Here is a 14166-nt window from a genome sequence, read left to right as displayed (position 1 = left end):
TAGGGCATCTGCTTTGCATGCAAAATGTCCCAAGTTCCATCCCTGGCATCTCCAGGTAGGGCTGGGAAAGACCCCTAAATGAAACCTTGGAGAGCTGCTGCCAGTCAACATAGGAAATACTGGACCAGTGGTCTGGCTTGGTATAAGGCAGGTTCCTATGTTCCTATGTTCTAAGCTGGAGTCATGGTCAGGGGATCTTGTGGTATAGTGGTTTCATCACAATAATTACACACCAATTACACCCCTGGGGGCATAGGTTCAAATCTCACTCCCCCCGCCATGCCAGGAGCCAGAATGACTTTTCCATGGAGAACAAGTGTAGCAACAGGAATTAGCAGGACAGCTAAATGAAACCTCCATGTTAGAGCTGAAACCTCCATGTTAGAGCTCCACCCCCAGATCTGCCAAAAACTGCTTGGCTCCACCTCCAGACCAAGCTGGCTCCACCCACAGGATCCTCCTGCATACCTAAACTGCTTTTAACATTTGCTAGAGGAATCTAGGTGTCTTTCCAGATGCTGATATATTCCATCATCAAGGCAAATTATCACACACACACACACAGAGGGAATCCACACCGAGGAGAAAGAAGTTGTATTCTTAGCACCATCTGCTGGCAATCTGTGAAACAACACAGAAAGTTGTTCCCTCCTTCATACACTTTTTATTCTAACTTGAAAACAGGCCAGCTTTTTCACTGTATCATGGATTGCCTTGGATTGCCAGCCAATAGCGCTAAGAATGTAATGAGACCTCTTTTTTAGTGTGGATGCCTCATGTTTTTCTCCATGGTAATTTGCACTCATGTTGGACTTTATCAAAGTCTGGTCTGGAGGGGCCCTAGCTGATCACTGCTGGAAACTGAATGCTGGGCTAAATGGACCCCCTATGCAAGCTGGGTGTCTGTTGCCTGTGAGTTGAATGTGGAAGTCCTGCTTCCTGGGGGCTACCATGTGGCTCTAGGTTTCTAGGTCTAGCTGTTTGTTAATGTTGTCAGCCAGCCTATTCCTCGCTTGCAAGCTGTTCCAGTTCTGCTGCTTGTGGGGACTCTGCCTCTTACCTGATGATGGTGTGACTTCCAGATCACGCTTCACAAATGCCTTGCGCTTCTCCTCCAGGAGCTGGCTTGGGATCAGTCCCGCACTGCCCCCTTCCACATGGCAGGCCTGCAGGGACAAAGGCTAATGTGAGTATCTGGACTAGGGGTGGCAAAGGGACCAGTGTTCCCTGGACCAGGGATTCTCAGATGTTGCTGACCACAACTCCCATAATCCCTAGCCAATGGCCATTGCAGCTGGGGAGGCTGGAACTTGTAGTCAGCACCATCTGAGAATTCCTGTTACGGGGAGCACTAGAAGGGACCTTGGTTCCTGAAAAGAGAGTTTCCTCCACGTGAATACACAACTGCTATTGTTAAAAAAATTAAATAGTTTTCTTTAGATTCCATTTCTGAAAAGATATGCTAGAGAGGTCGTAACAAAGAAGTCATAATACCAAGATCATCATCACAGTCCCTGCTCTCTGGTCTACCGCTAATGCAAATCAACCGACAGCAACCAGAAACAGCACTTTTTCAGTGGTGGCACCACGCCTGTGGAAATCCTTGACTACTAAGTGAAGGGTCATACCTGCCACCAGTTGGGGTCATCCTGGTTGACAATCTGGAGAAGGTCTCCGGCAATAAATTTCAGCCCAGCTTCCTTGCATGGGATGAGGTTGTCAGTGACTGGGTCATAGTCAAAGTGAGCCTTTACAAACACCTAAAAGAGGGGAGGGGGCGTGTGAGAAAATTCAGGAGGCTTAGAGCAAGGGAAGAAGATCAAAGGGCCAATCAAAGTTTTGCGGAACTCATTAACCAGCCAAGGCTGAAATAGATGGCCTTGAAGGTTATTTATGGACTGTGGCATTGACATCACAAAGCAAGGGGTCAAGAATATAATGGTCTAAAGGCAATCTGAAAGGTGCAAAGGAAAATACAACAAAATGATTCAGCCCTTTTCAGTTCCTCAAAATTTCCCCTCATCTTTGGCAGGGCGGGGGGAGAGAAATGTTTTCACGTCCAAATATTCAAGATTAGGATTGTCATTCCATTAAGAGACTTCTTGGATGATTAATAATCTGTCTGATAAGAATTAACTAAATACCTTTAAAGAAATCTGCATTTCACCAAACACCACTATGGGACATTTCCAAACAGTGGTAACAAAATACATATTTGGTCTGGGGAAACCTGGATTTTAATCCCCTGCTTGACTGATGAAGCTCACTGAGTGATTTTGGTCCAGTCATTCCCTAACCTAACCTTGCAGGGTTGTTGTGAAAATATAATGGGGTAACCCTATCCCAGGAAGGCTGGGATAGACATGTGAAGAGCAAAATAGAACAGAGCCTGATCTGCAAGAATCAGACAAGTGTTTTGTGGCATGGAGATAAGTAGTATTGTTTCTCTCTGTCCCCAGATCAACCTGTAGCTAAAAACACAAGAGCAGTGGATGACAAAACAGCTGGCAACTCTAGACTTCCTATCAGGATTGAACTCTGGCCCTGCTTTCTTTCACTAGGAACTACTTGTTTCTATAAAAAGAGATGCTTTGTGGACTGAAAAGAGCAACCCAGCAGTCAAAGGCAAACCCGGAGAGCCATAGGAAAGCCTGCAAAGAAAGAGCATGGCTGATACAATCCTCATTTTGCCAATCATCTCAAACAATGAATCCTGGCGGTGGAAGGCAGCGAGCGAACAGCACCTTCTCCCTCGCTCATCATAGACTCCTTTTATTTGTATCCACAGGAGGCAATAGCTGCTGACATCTCCTGGGAAACGAGTCATATCTGAGCCAGTCTCTGTCCAGACTGTTTTACACTCCCTGCCCCCTCTGTCAGAGCGCTCCCAGAGAGGAGAATGCTTGCAAAGGAACGTGCACGCTCACAGCCTGTTCACGGCAGGAAAAGGAGACCAAGATTCCCATTTCACACCCTTTCTACATCCACCCCAAATCCTGCAGCCAACATTTGAGAGAGGTGAGAGGTGCTGGATTCAAACCTGCTTGCGTATCACATCCTTTAACGTGGAAAGTCAGTGGAAACTGACTCTATTTCCCTAGGGGAGGGGTCCTCAGATGTGGGTCCCCGATGGGTATGATCGGAGTTGTAGCCCAACAACATCTCGGGACCCACATGTGAGAAGCCCTGCTTTAGGGAAAGTCAGTATTGCAGAGGCAGATCTACCACAGAGCGGCTGTGTACTGGGCGGAAGCCGGGGCCCTGCCATGGTGCGGGGTGGGGTGTGAGTGTGTGTGTGTGTGTGTGTGCCGAGGGAACCACCACAGGCCCTGCCAATTCCCACCTCCACCACGCCCCCTCCTCCCCTGCCATTCACTGCCTGCCTGCGCTCCCCCCCCTGCCCACCAGCCTCCCCTCCCTCACTCTGCTAGCCAAAGTTTGAATTAAACAGAGGCCTGACCCGGGAGGCTACCTTGGAAAATGTGGGCTGAAGCTTTATTAAACTTATCATCACATTCAGAAGGCCCATTTGATCAAGGCGGGGCCAAACAATGGCTGAAACCCTAAGAAGTGCTTGCATAACGAGCACCATTTCACTAGCTCAAGGCAGGGCGCATACCATTGCGCTACAAAGCAGGGATTTGCGCAAGTGCACAGAAGTCCCCTTAAGAACCAAAGAGGTGTGCCGCAGTTGTGCATTGTTGCACAATTGTTCTTGCAGTAGCACAACACCTGTCCGGAAGGCAAGTTGCAGACTTAGCACAAGCAGCTAGCGTGATGTCCTTCTGCAGGGATGTCAGCCATTCGGTTTGTTCACAGGACCCTAAAAAGGACTGGAGGAGCTTTCAGCCAGGGATGGAGAGCTGGGTTGTGTGAACTCACTAAGCAAGGTAGAAGGAGGGGAGAGTGATCGTGCAGGAGGTGGGAACTGGGTCAGACGAGGGCTCCCAACCCGCATTCCTTCCCTAACATTTTACCAAGGGTGGATGAAAGGCTGTCCTCCCCAGCTCCTGCCACCCACACAATCACTCTCCCCTCCTTCTACCTTGCTTTTGGAGTTCAAACAACCATGGATCAGGAGCGCGCACGGCTCTCCAACCCCAGCTGGGTGCTCCTCTGAAGCTCTTTAGAGTCACGTGAACAAGTTTACGGTGTTGCATGTTGCAGAACAAGTGCCCCCAAGAAGCTCCTTCCCTTGTGGGGTTTTCAGTCTGCATTTATAAAGGTGGACCACAGGCAGCTGGCTTGGAGTGGGTGAAAGGGTTAGATGCACTGGTTAAGCAGGGGAGGAGTTAAGATGGCGTCATCTTAGTAGCTCAGACAATAAGCTCTCTTGTCTATTGTCATATGTTTTCCTTTTCCTCCACTCCTCCCTCTTTTCTGTTTTTTTATTTTTTAAATTTTCTAAGTTTTATTCTTAACGAGGGTCAGGTTACTGATTTATAATGGGAAGTTTAAAAAGAAGAAGAGGCAGCTCTGGGCAAGCTCTCCTCAAGACATCCAAGCAGCTGTGCATCGATGAACTCTTATCTTCTAAATAAACGTTGAGTTTAATCAATTCTATTACAATGGAAAACAGATTTGCAGCTCAGGACTTTGACTCTTCCCTTACCCCAGACCCTGCTCTTCAGGACGACAATGTTTTAAACTCTTCAAAGGCTTTGAATCCAGACTTGAAAATAATGCATGAAGATTTATTGAGTTTTTCTCAGGTGTCAGGATTTACAACCGAGTTTATGGGAGTCCGGTGCCTCCTAACTGCCTGAACTAGGATTATACGAGGAACTTCAATCAATTAAGCGGAAAATGGATGGCCTTAAAGAAGTGGTAAAAACCCTTACAAAGAAACTATCTAAAGAGGACAATGCAGTCAACAATGGTAGAGCAACCACTACGGTCACCCCTAAGGATGTGCAAGCCGGCTTGCTTCGAGCCAGGCTCAACATCGAGCCAGCCCGGTTCGGGCAGTCCAAGCTTGAGCCGTACCAAACCCAGGTTCTAAGAAATGGCTCACAGATGGCTCAGGGGGTATAAAGGGGACTCCAGCTAGAATTCCCCTTTAGAAGTAAAGGGGGATTCCCGGGCCTACCAGGGGTACGGCTGTGACCCAATTTGGGCCTCTGTACATGTGCGCAGACCTCCACAGATGCGTAGAGGCCATTTGTGTCACCACAGATTTGCATGGTGATGCAAATGGCCTCTGCACATGCACAGAGGTTATGAGAAGGGCCTCCACATGTGCATAGAGGCCCGAAAGGGGCCGCAGACAGCCCAGATTGTTATTTGGGAGGCTGGTGAGGGAGGGCTGGAGGACCCCCCCCCACCGCTGCCAATGTCGCCAGTGTGGATGTCGATGTCCCTACTGATGTGAAATTAAAGGTAAAAATTCCCCTTTCATTCACTCACACCTTAGCCTAGGGAATGCCCCTTTACTTGTAAAGGGGGATCCTAGCCAGATTCCCCTTTACTGTATCCCCCAAGCCAGCTCACAAAACAGCTTGGCCAGGTTCAATGGCCGAACCGGACCAGGCCCGGTTTGTCCACGCCCAATATCAAACTGGCCAGTTCAATGCAAATCCCTAGTAACAACACACACCCCAATCTTAAACCTGAGAGAGAGCTGGGGCAGGCAATTCAAGAGCCCACAGGGAAGAATTAAACTGAGAAATAATCTCAGTTTCTTCAGCTAACTCAGTTGGCACAATATATAGCCACCAAGAAGGTAAACCAGGGTACATCAGAACATAAGAATAGCCCTGCTGGATCAGGCACAAGGCCTATCTAGTCTAGCATCCTGTTTCACACAGTGGCCCATCAGATGCCTCTGAGTAGCCCACAGACAAGAGTGGAGGACATGCTCTCTCTCTCTTGCTGTTGCTTCCCTGCAACTGGTATTTAGTGGTATCCTGCCTCTGAGGCTGGAGGTGGCCTATAGTCACTAGACTAGTAGCCACTGATAGACCTGTCCTCCATGAATTTGTCTATGCCCCTTTTAAAGCCATCCAAGCTAGTGGCCATCACCGCATCCCATGGGAGAGAATTCCATAGATTAATTATGCACTGTGTGAAAAAGCACTTCCTTCTGTTGGTCCTAAATTTCCTGGACTTCCATTTCATGGGATGACCCCTGGTTCTAGTGTTGTGAGAGACTGGTGTGTGTGTGTGTGTGTGTGTGTGTGTGTGTGTGTGGTGGTGGTGGTGGCGGCGGGGTTGTGGATTTCTCTCTATCCACTCTCTCTACTCCATGCATAATTTTTATACAATCTATCGTGTCTCCCCGTAGTCGCCTCTTTTCCAAATTAAAAACCTCAGATGCTGTAGCCTTGCCTCATAAGGGAGGTGCTCCAGGCCCCTGATCATCTTGGTGTAATTTTAGAATCCAGAGAAGAGTGTTGTAGTATGCAAGGACAAGACAGTGGAGTTGAAACAGGAAAATTAATGGTTTAATTAGATATATATTATTTACAGAGAGGCAACTGCAGTCTGCCTTCAGTGCTCTTCTTTTTGTCTGTTGGTTAGCCCTTGCCTCTACTCCAGGACTGAAATAAAAGTAACTAATGCAACATTCAAAAGCTGCCCTGCCCTGGATCAATGAACAAATCAACCAAAAACACTTGGTTGCCCTCTTCTGGACCTTTTCCAGTTCTTCAATATCCTTCTTAAGATATGGTGACCACAACTATATGGAGTAATCCAAATGTGGCCAAACCATAGATTTATAAAAGGTCATTATAATATTAGCATTTTTATTTTCAGTGACCTTCCTAATGATCCCTAGCATGGAATTTGGCTTTCTCACCACTGAACCGACACTTTCAACAAACTGTCCAACACAATCTCTCCCCTGGTCAGTCACTGAAAGCTCAGATCCCATCAGGGAATATATGAAGCTGGTTTCTTGCCCCAATATGCATCACTTTATACTTGCTTACATAGTACCGCATTTGCCATTTTGTTGCCCACTCACCCAGTTTGGAGACATCCTTTTAGAGCAATTCCACAATCTGTTTTGCATTTCACTACCCTAAATAATTTGATGTCATCTGCAAATTTGGTCACTTCACTGCTTACCCCAACTTCTATATCATTTATGAATTATGAATCAGCACGGGTCCCAGTACAGAACCCTGAGGGGCACCACTTCTTACTACCCTCTGTTTCCTGTCCTTCAACCAGTTACCAACCCACATATGAACCTATCCCCTTATCTCAAGACTGCTAAGTTTACTCAAAAGCCTTTGGTGTGGAACTCTGTCAAAGTTTTGAAAGTCCAAGTATACTATGTCAACAAGATTACCTCTATCCACATGCCTGTTGACACTCTCAAATAACTTCAAAAGGTTAGTGAGGCAAGACTAAATCAGAGTTACATTAGCTACTTTCCGGTCCTCTGGTACAGAGCTTGACTGTAGGGATAAATTGCATATTTTTGCTAGGGGATCAGCAATTTCACATTTGAGTTCTTTCATAATTCTTGGGTAGATGCCATCTGGCCGTGGCAATTTGTTAATTTTTAGTTTTTCAAGACAGTTGAGAACATCCTCTCTTGTCACCTCAAATTGGCCCAGTTCTTCAGCCTCTAAACCTGAGAAGCTCAGTGCTAGAGGGGATATATGGTCAGTATCCTCCGCTGTGAAGACAGCGGAGAACTCATTCAGATGCAAAGAACTCATTCAGCTTCTCTGCAATCTTCTTATCCTCCTCATTAATCCCTTTCACACCCTCATCATCTAATGGCCCAGCCACCTCCCTGGCAGGTTTTCTGCTTCTGATATATTCAAAGAAGTTTTTATCATCCCCCTCGACACTTCTATGCTCCTCAAACTTTCTTTTTGTATCCCTTATTGTCTCCTTGTCTCCTTTTTGTATCCCTTATTGTCTCCTTGCATTTCAGTTGCCAGAGTTTATGTTCCTTTCTGTTCTCTTCATTTGGGCAGACATTATTGTCTCCTTGTCTCCTTTTTGTATCCCTTATTGTCTCCTTGCATTTCAGTTGCCAGAGTTTATGTTCCTTTCTGTTCTCTTCATTTGGGCAGAACTTCCCATTTTCTGAAGGAAGTCTTCTTCTCTTTTATAGCTTCCCTGACTCTACTTGTTAGCCACGCTGTTCCTCCTGAACTTGGTATCTTTCCTCCTTCTTGGTATACATTCCAGCTGAGTTTCTATTATTGTGATTTTAAATAAGTGGTGGGGGAATTTCCAAAATATAGTTTTCTTATTATCTCAGCTGTTGCGCTGTCCACCACATTGCATAGACTTGACTGCTTTTGAATTTTTGCCAGGATATTCCTTTAACTAGTGTATATTACGTGCTTTTAAGCAATATTATCCCCTCTATGCTCTTGAGGACTTTTTATATAGATTCCAAATTTTTTGAATCCGAGTCTTTCATGACTTTGTTCTCCGGCCATAGCTCCAGCAAAGAATTAAGAATATTGAAGCAGAGTGAATTCATCCTGACTTTGAAGATAAGCAGCCTTCGGCAACAGTTGCCTCTGCCCGGATAAATTCCAACTCAGAAGTTCAACTTAATGCAGATATCACAGCCAGCCCCTGAATGTGTTGACTCCAAGAGAAAGAAAGCAATCTCAGATTCCGCTGGACTCCAAAATTAGAGGCTGCATTCACACGTAATGCAGAACTGCAGGTCCAATGGACCCTTGGTTCTGCCCCCCTCCCCCACTATCCTGTCCAAATTTGGACATCATGGAGAGCATCTAACTGCAGTCAGTGAGACTGGCTGTGCAGGCTGCCTTCCGGCATGAAGGACAGCCCACACAGCCAATCACGGCCGGAGGGAGAGAGGAGCAGCAAACACAGCCTGCAGCTGTGAATTCAGACAACATGCAGGCTTCATGGAACCTTGGGTTGGGGAGATGAAATTCACTACAACCTGAAGGTTCAAACTGGAGTCATAAAATTGAAACTGAGGATTGATCGGCTCGCAGAACCAGAGTTCCGCAAGCATTCAGACAACACAGTGAGGAAGCCTCTGCCCCCTAAAACTCCGGTTTCGTGTTATGTGCGAATGCAGCCAGAGATTTAAAGGAATCTCTGTCATCTTGGTGAGAGAGATTCCAGCATCCACGGTTTTGCATATCTGTGGCCAGGAAACTGACACTTCTCCTCAGCATATAAGTGGGGGGAAGGTATCCACGAGGTGTGGCCAGAAATTACCTCGGCAGTCATTTACGGCCACCATTTTGAGTGCAGGAGTCATTTTGTGGCTCTTTCAGTTAAAAAAAAATCAACCCTTTCCCCACAAAAAATCATGGAATAATGGCAAAATTCATACTTCTGGGGCACAATGCTGGACTGCTGGAGGCCCGTGGAGCATGGTAGGGCACTCTGCTTTGCATTTTTTCTACCTGGTTTTCACTGTTTTCTGAAAGATTTTCAGGCCTTCTGGAACCTAACCCCTGTGATCACATAGACTTCAGCGATCTGGTATTCATAGCTTTGCTTATCGGCAGTAATCGCGAAGAACAGAACCCCCACAAAAACCAAGGTCCCCTGTTCTGTGAAGAAAACCGCCTGGAAATAAACTATCAAAAAACAAAGGTGATGTCTTTAATTAGGATAATACTGTCCTGTTCTGCTTTGAACAGTTGTCACAACTATGTAAATAGGTATTGGTGTATTTTCTTCTTGCTGGTTAATGACCAAAATCAAGTTTGTATTGAATTAGTTAAACATACTCTGCCCCCCTGCTGGTTTTTCACTCCCCCTCCCAAAGCAGCTTTTCAAATAAACAAACATGGACCATTGTGCTGCAGTTACACATGTTTGCAGATGATGTGTGCCTTGGCTCTCGGAGGAAAGATGGCTTTCCAGCTTGGCTCTGAATTTCCAGGATTGCAAAACCTCCTCCCAAGCAGACTCCCCACCACCACCCCCTCCCTTTCTTCTTTTTCTAGGCTGCATTTCACTACGATCCATTTTTTCTGCTTAGTGGCGTGAAATAATCCTCTTTGCTTCCACAAAGGAGCAGGATTATATCCAAATGAAAACAAGCTTCCCTTCTCTCGCCATCAGCACCAGCAGCATCTTCCCTCCCTCCTTTCCCTTTTGAAAGTAGCACCAGTTTTCTGGTGGGAAGCTAGCTGTTGCTAACTCATGACACAATTCTGTGTGCTTTTGCGCTCTCTCTCCTCTCTCTGGAATGCTTCTAGCATTACCAGACCCTATTTCAAATCCATGCTTGGACAGTGCACAAATTGACGCTCCCATGTTCTGTGGAAAATGCCATGGATGCCTCAAAACATATTTCGTTTTCTTCCATTGTTCCCTTTCAGGCAGAATCTGAAAACTGGAAAATAATCCCACAGGATCATCTTTTGGAAAATTTGCATAATGATGATGATGATAACAACAACAACAATATTGATAATAAAATTCAGCCATCCTAGTCCTTGGGAAAGACTCGATGTCTGGATAAAACAAACCAGTCAATAACACCTGTCTGGTTGTGTAAACAAGAAATAATAATAATAATAATAATGGCTGACATTCCTCACAGCAGGACATCCACGTTTGGGACCCTGCCACAGCTGCTGGGCAACATGAAAGGCAGACCAACAGTGCAGCGTGACAGGACAGCTATGGAACGACTTAAAACAGCTTCTGGGCAGATACGGAATGCTACTTCCATTGGAAAGGCTACGTCTCTAGTTGGACATTACTGCATTCCACTAATGGAGTTCCAGTGATTGTAGGGTATGTGTACAATTTCTGATGACCTCTCCTTTCCCTGAAAACACTTTGTGCAGCATGAAAATCTGTCCCAGGGGGGATGCGTCTGCAGAGATGCATCTGCATTGTGGGCAGCTTTCCCACTATTGCTGTGCCCACACGCAGCAGAGGGAGCTAATTTTGACACTTTGCACTGCCTCCAGAAGTGCCCTGTGTCACTCAAAAATATGACTCCAAGGACTGCACAACCCTCAGGGACATATTTTTGTGTTGCACAGTGTGCTTCTGAGGAATGGGAAGGTCTTCGAAAATCACACACCCCACCCACGTGAACTCCAGTGCTGTGTTTGTAAAATTTAGCAGCAGCAGCAGCACTGGTGCCCAATTACACACACACACACACACACACACACACACACACACACACACACACACCCTGCCAGCACCAGCGCTTCATTAGACAGGATGCCAACCATAATATATTATATTTATTAAGAATGGATAGAATTCACTGCCATAAAATGGGTTGACAGTGGCTAGTTTAGATCAGGAATTCTCAACGTTGTGTCCCCAGATGTTATTGGCTTCCAACTCCCATAATCCCCAGGCCCAGTGGCCTTTGGCTGGGTATTATGGGAGCTGAAGTCCAGTAACATCTGGACTTCAATGTTCTCATCAATGTTGAGAATCCCTAGTTTAGATGACTTTGAAAGTGGATCAGATGACAATAGTGACCAATGCTGAACTGGAATAGTGATCAATGGTGCAATGTAACCTCAGTTTTTGTAATACCAGTTGCCAAGAGACAAACAATGAGGGAAGGCCATTCCCAGCTTTTGAATTTCTTGAAGGTATCTGGTGGGCCACTTGGGGAAATAAGACGCGGGACTAAATTGACCTTTGATTATGAGAATAGCCCCAATGTGTAGTTTGGCTCTGAGATGGGTCAGCCAACTTGAGGAGAGCTGGTCTTGTGGTAGCAATCATGGATTATCACCTTTGCAAAGCAGGATCAGTCTTGGTTTGCATATGCATGTAGAATATATGTGAGCACTGTAAGATATCCCCCTTATGGGATGGGGCACCATAGCTCATTGGAAGAGCATTCTGCATGATTGCATGCAAGTTTCCTAGGTTCACTCCCTAGCTTCTCAAGGTAGGGCTGGGAGAAACTCCTGCCTGAAACTTAGGAGAATCACTGCAAATCAGTGTAGACAGTTCTGAGCTACATGGACTAATGATCTGACTCAGTATAAGGCAGCTCCTTGAGTTCCTTTGAAGTGGTCTTAAAGTTGTGCCATAGAGTCAGTGTCAGCTCCTGGTGACCACAGAGCCATGTGGTTTTCTTTGGTAGAATACAGGAGGGGTTCACCATTGCCATCTCCCATGCTTTCAGTATCTTCCTATATCGCTGCTGCCCGATATAGGTGTTTCCCATAGTCTGGGATACATACCAGCAGGGATTCAAACCAGCAAACTCTTGCTCCCTAGGCAAGGTACTTCCCCGCTATGCCATTAGGTGGGGCTCTTTGAAGTGGTCTTAGGGGACAGCAAGTTGGTTCTTCTCATGTGATCTGAGAGACTAGAAAAGGTACTGCTGGGCTTCTCCAGGAAGTAAAGACCAGGCTGGCAGAGGCCTGAGAGGACTTTGCTTAAAGCCTTAGAGAGTCTTGAGTAAGATCTCTGACTCCTGTGAGAAGGCACAGAGCGATTTGTTCATGGTGGTTCCGGCCTCACTAGGATTCAGCTTCCTGAAAGGGGCGTGTGAGAAAACATATAGCTTTCTATGCTCTTGGAAGCATTCGTGGGTGAGACATAATGGGGCTGACATCTGCTTATTAAATTCTTTCGCCACTTTGCCCAAAGCACCCAAGCATTAACTCACTTTTGAACCTCTCCACATGACTCATGGAAGGGGGTGTGCGAAGAAGCCGGATTGAGGAAGAGCTTGGCAAAGCAGGGCCAGAGGGAAGGGAGAGATGGTCACAACAACTAGCCAAATGGATACAGCAGAGTTTTCTCTTCTCTCCCATCAATACGTGTGTGTGTGTGTGTGTGTGTGTGTCTAAAATGAATTACAACAATTCACGGAAATGGCTATAACTTGACCACAAGACCTTAAAACAGCACAGCATCGACCCCCACAGATTCTTTACTGCCCTATCCAGGCAGATCAGGAACCTGAAGTTCATGAGCTGGATACTCTCATTCTACTAAGAGGGTTGGGCGGAGGTGGCAAAGCAATATGGGTAGGATAGTCATTCCAAAACAATCTCAGAACTTTTAACATGGTGGAACAGAAACAGAAAAGAAGGTGACACACACAGTTCTGACTAAAAATATCTTCAGTTACATATCTCTCACTCATAATTCAGACATTATGTAGAACACTATCTTGTACACAAGTACAGTTATTCACACATTATATTTAAGACAGGCAGAGCAGTACACTTCCTATCTGTACCATGCATTTGAGGGGCCTGTACCCAGGTTCACTTTTAAAACGAATGTAAGTACAGTTATTCATACAAACACAAACAGTGTGTGAGTGTACATATATTTGTACTCTTGTACAGGCAAATCTTGTTATACATGGACTCTATAGCTGCAGTTTTGCAGGTGTCTAATCGACACCTGATTTAATTCTCCGTAGATACAAAAGGGTTAAAACCCACGTATCCATGGTTCCTAGAGGGCCTCAAGTGACCGCGGAGGTCATTTCTGGATGTCATTTTGTCACAAAGAGCCATTTTGTGGCTCATTTCTTTTAAAAAGAGCATCCCCTTGTTATTGTTCATGCGGAAAATGGGGAATTGGGCGGGGGGAGGGATTACGGGACAGTTAGACATTTGCGGAGCATGGTAGGGACTTTTTCATGGTTGATTTTTGGGAGGCAGGGGTTGCGCTTTGCCCCTTTCCCAGTTTCCAGGAACCTACCCCTCCATCCCATAGAGTTAATGCCTCATTATCCGCGGTTTCAGCATCCACGGTCCCTCCCACGGAACAGAACCCCTGCAGATACTGAGGCTTGCTTGTACAACAAACTGTCTGAATAGGGCTTTTGTCCTTGATCTTACAAAGGGCAGGCAATGAGATAATATGCTTGCTTATGTTACCAAAGAATGGTAACAGGATCTGGCATAGCTGGCAGCAAGCAGACCATGTTACCACAAACCAACATCAGACATGCTGGCTACATCTTCTAGCACAGGAATTGCCATTTGGGGGCTCTGTAGCTGTTGGAGTAAAACTATCATCATTTCGAACCACAATGGCCAATAATCAGGGATTATGGGAGTTGCAGGGCAACAAACAGCTAGATGGCCTCAGGTTAGCCAATCCTGTTTTAGCAGATGTTCATGACAAGAAAGTAGACATTCAGAAAGAGTGTTTGTGTGTGTGCATGCATGTGCGTGAGTGTCCATATAACTGATTCTTCTTTTATGGCAAAGTAGCTAAAGAGTGGGTGGGAGG

At 45.9% G+C, this 14166-nt stretch overlaps 1 protein-coding gene across 11 annotated transcripts in view; it reads right to left on the bottom strand.

Annotated features, from left to right (window-relative positions):
* The window catches only part of MPP2 (MAGUK p55 scaffold protein 2), an 81592-nt gene that overhangs the window by 13803 nt on the left and 53623 nt on the right, over positions 1-14166 (bottom strand). For all 11 annotated transcript variants that reach the window (XM_053259277.1, XM_053259281.1, XM_053259280.1 and 8 more), the window contains 2 exons: positions 1629-1760; positions 1061-1166 (listed from right to left, as the gene is read on the bottom strand). In XM_053259277.1, the coding sequence (XP_053115252.1) occupies positions 1061-1166; positions 1629-1760 (238 nt within the window). The remainder of the gene's footprint in view (positions 1-1060; positions 1167-1628; positions 1761-14166) is intronic.

Source organism: Hemicordylus capensis, chromosome 6, assembly GCF_027244095.1.
Source record: "Hemicordylus capensis ecotype Gifberg chromosome 6, rHemCap1.1.pri, whole genome shotgun sequence".
NCBI classification, from domain to species: Eukaryota; Metazoa; Chordata; class Lepidosauria; order Squamata; family Cordylidae; genus Hemicordylus; species Hemicordylus capensis.
The sequence above is the reverse complement of the archived record's forward strand: the minus strand, read 5'-3'. Positions and strand labels throughout refer to the sequence as shown.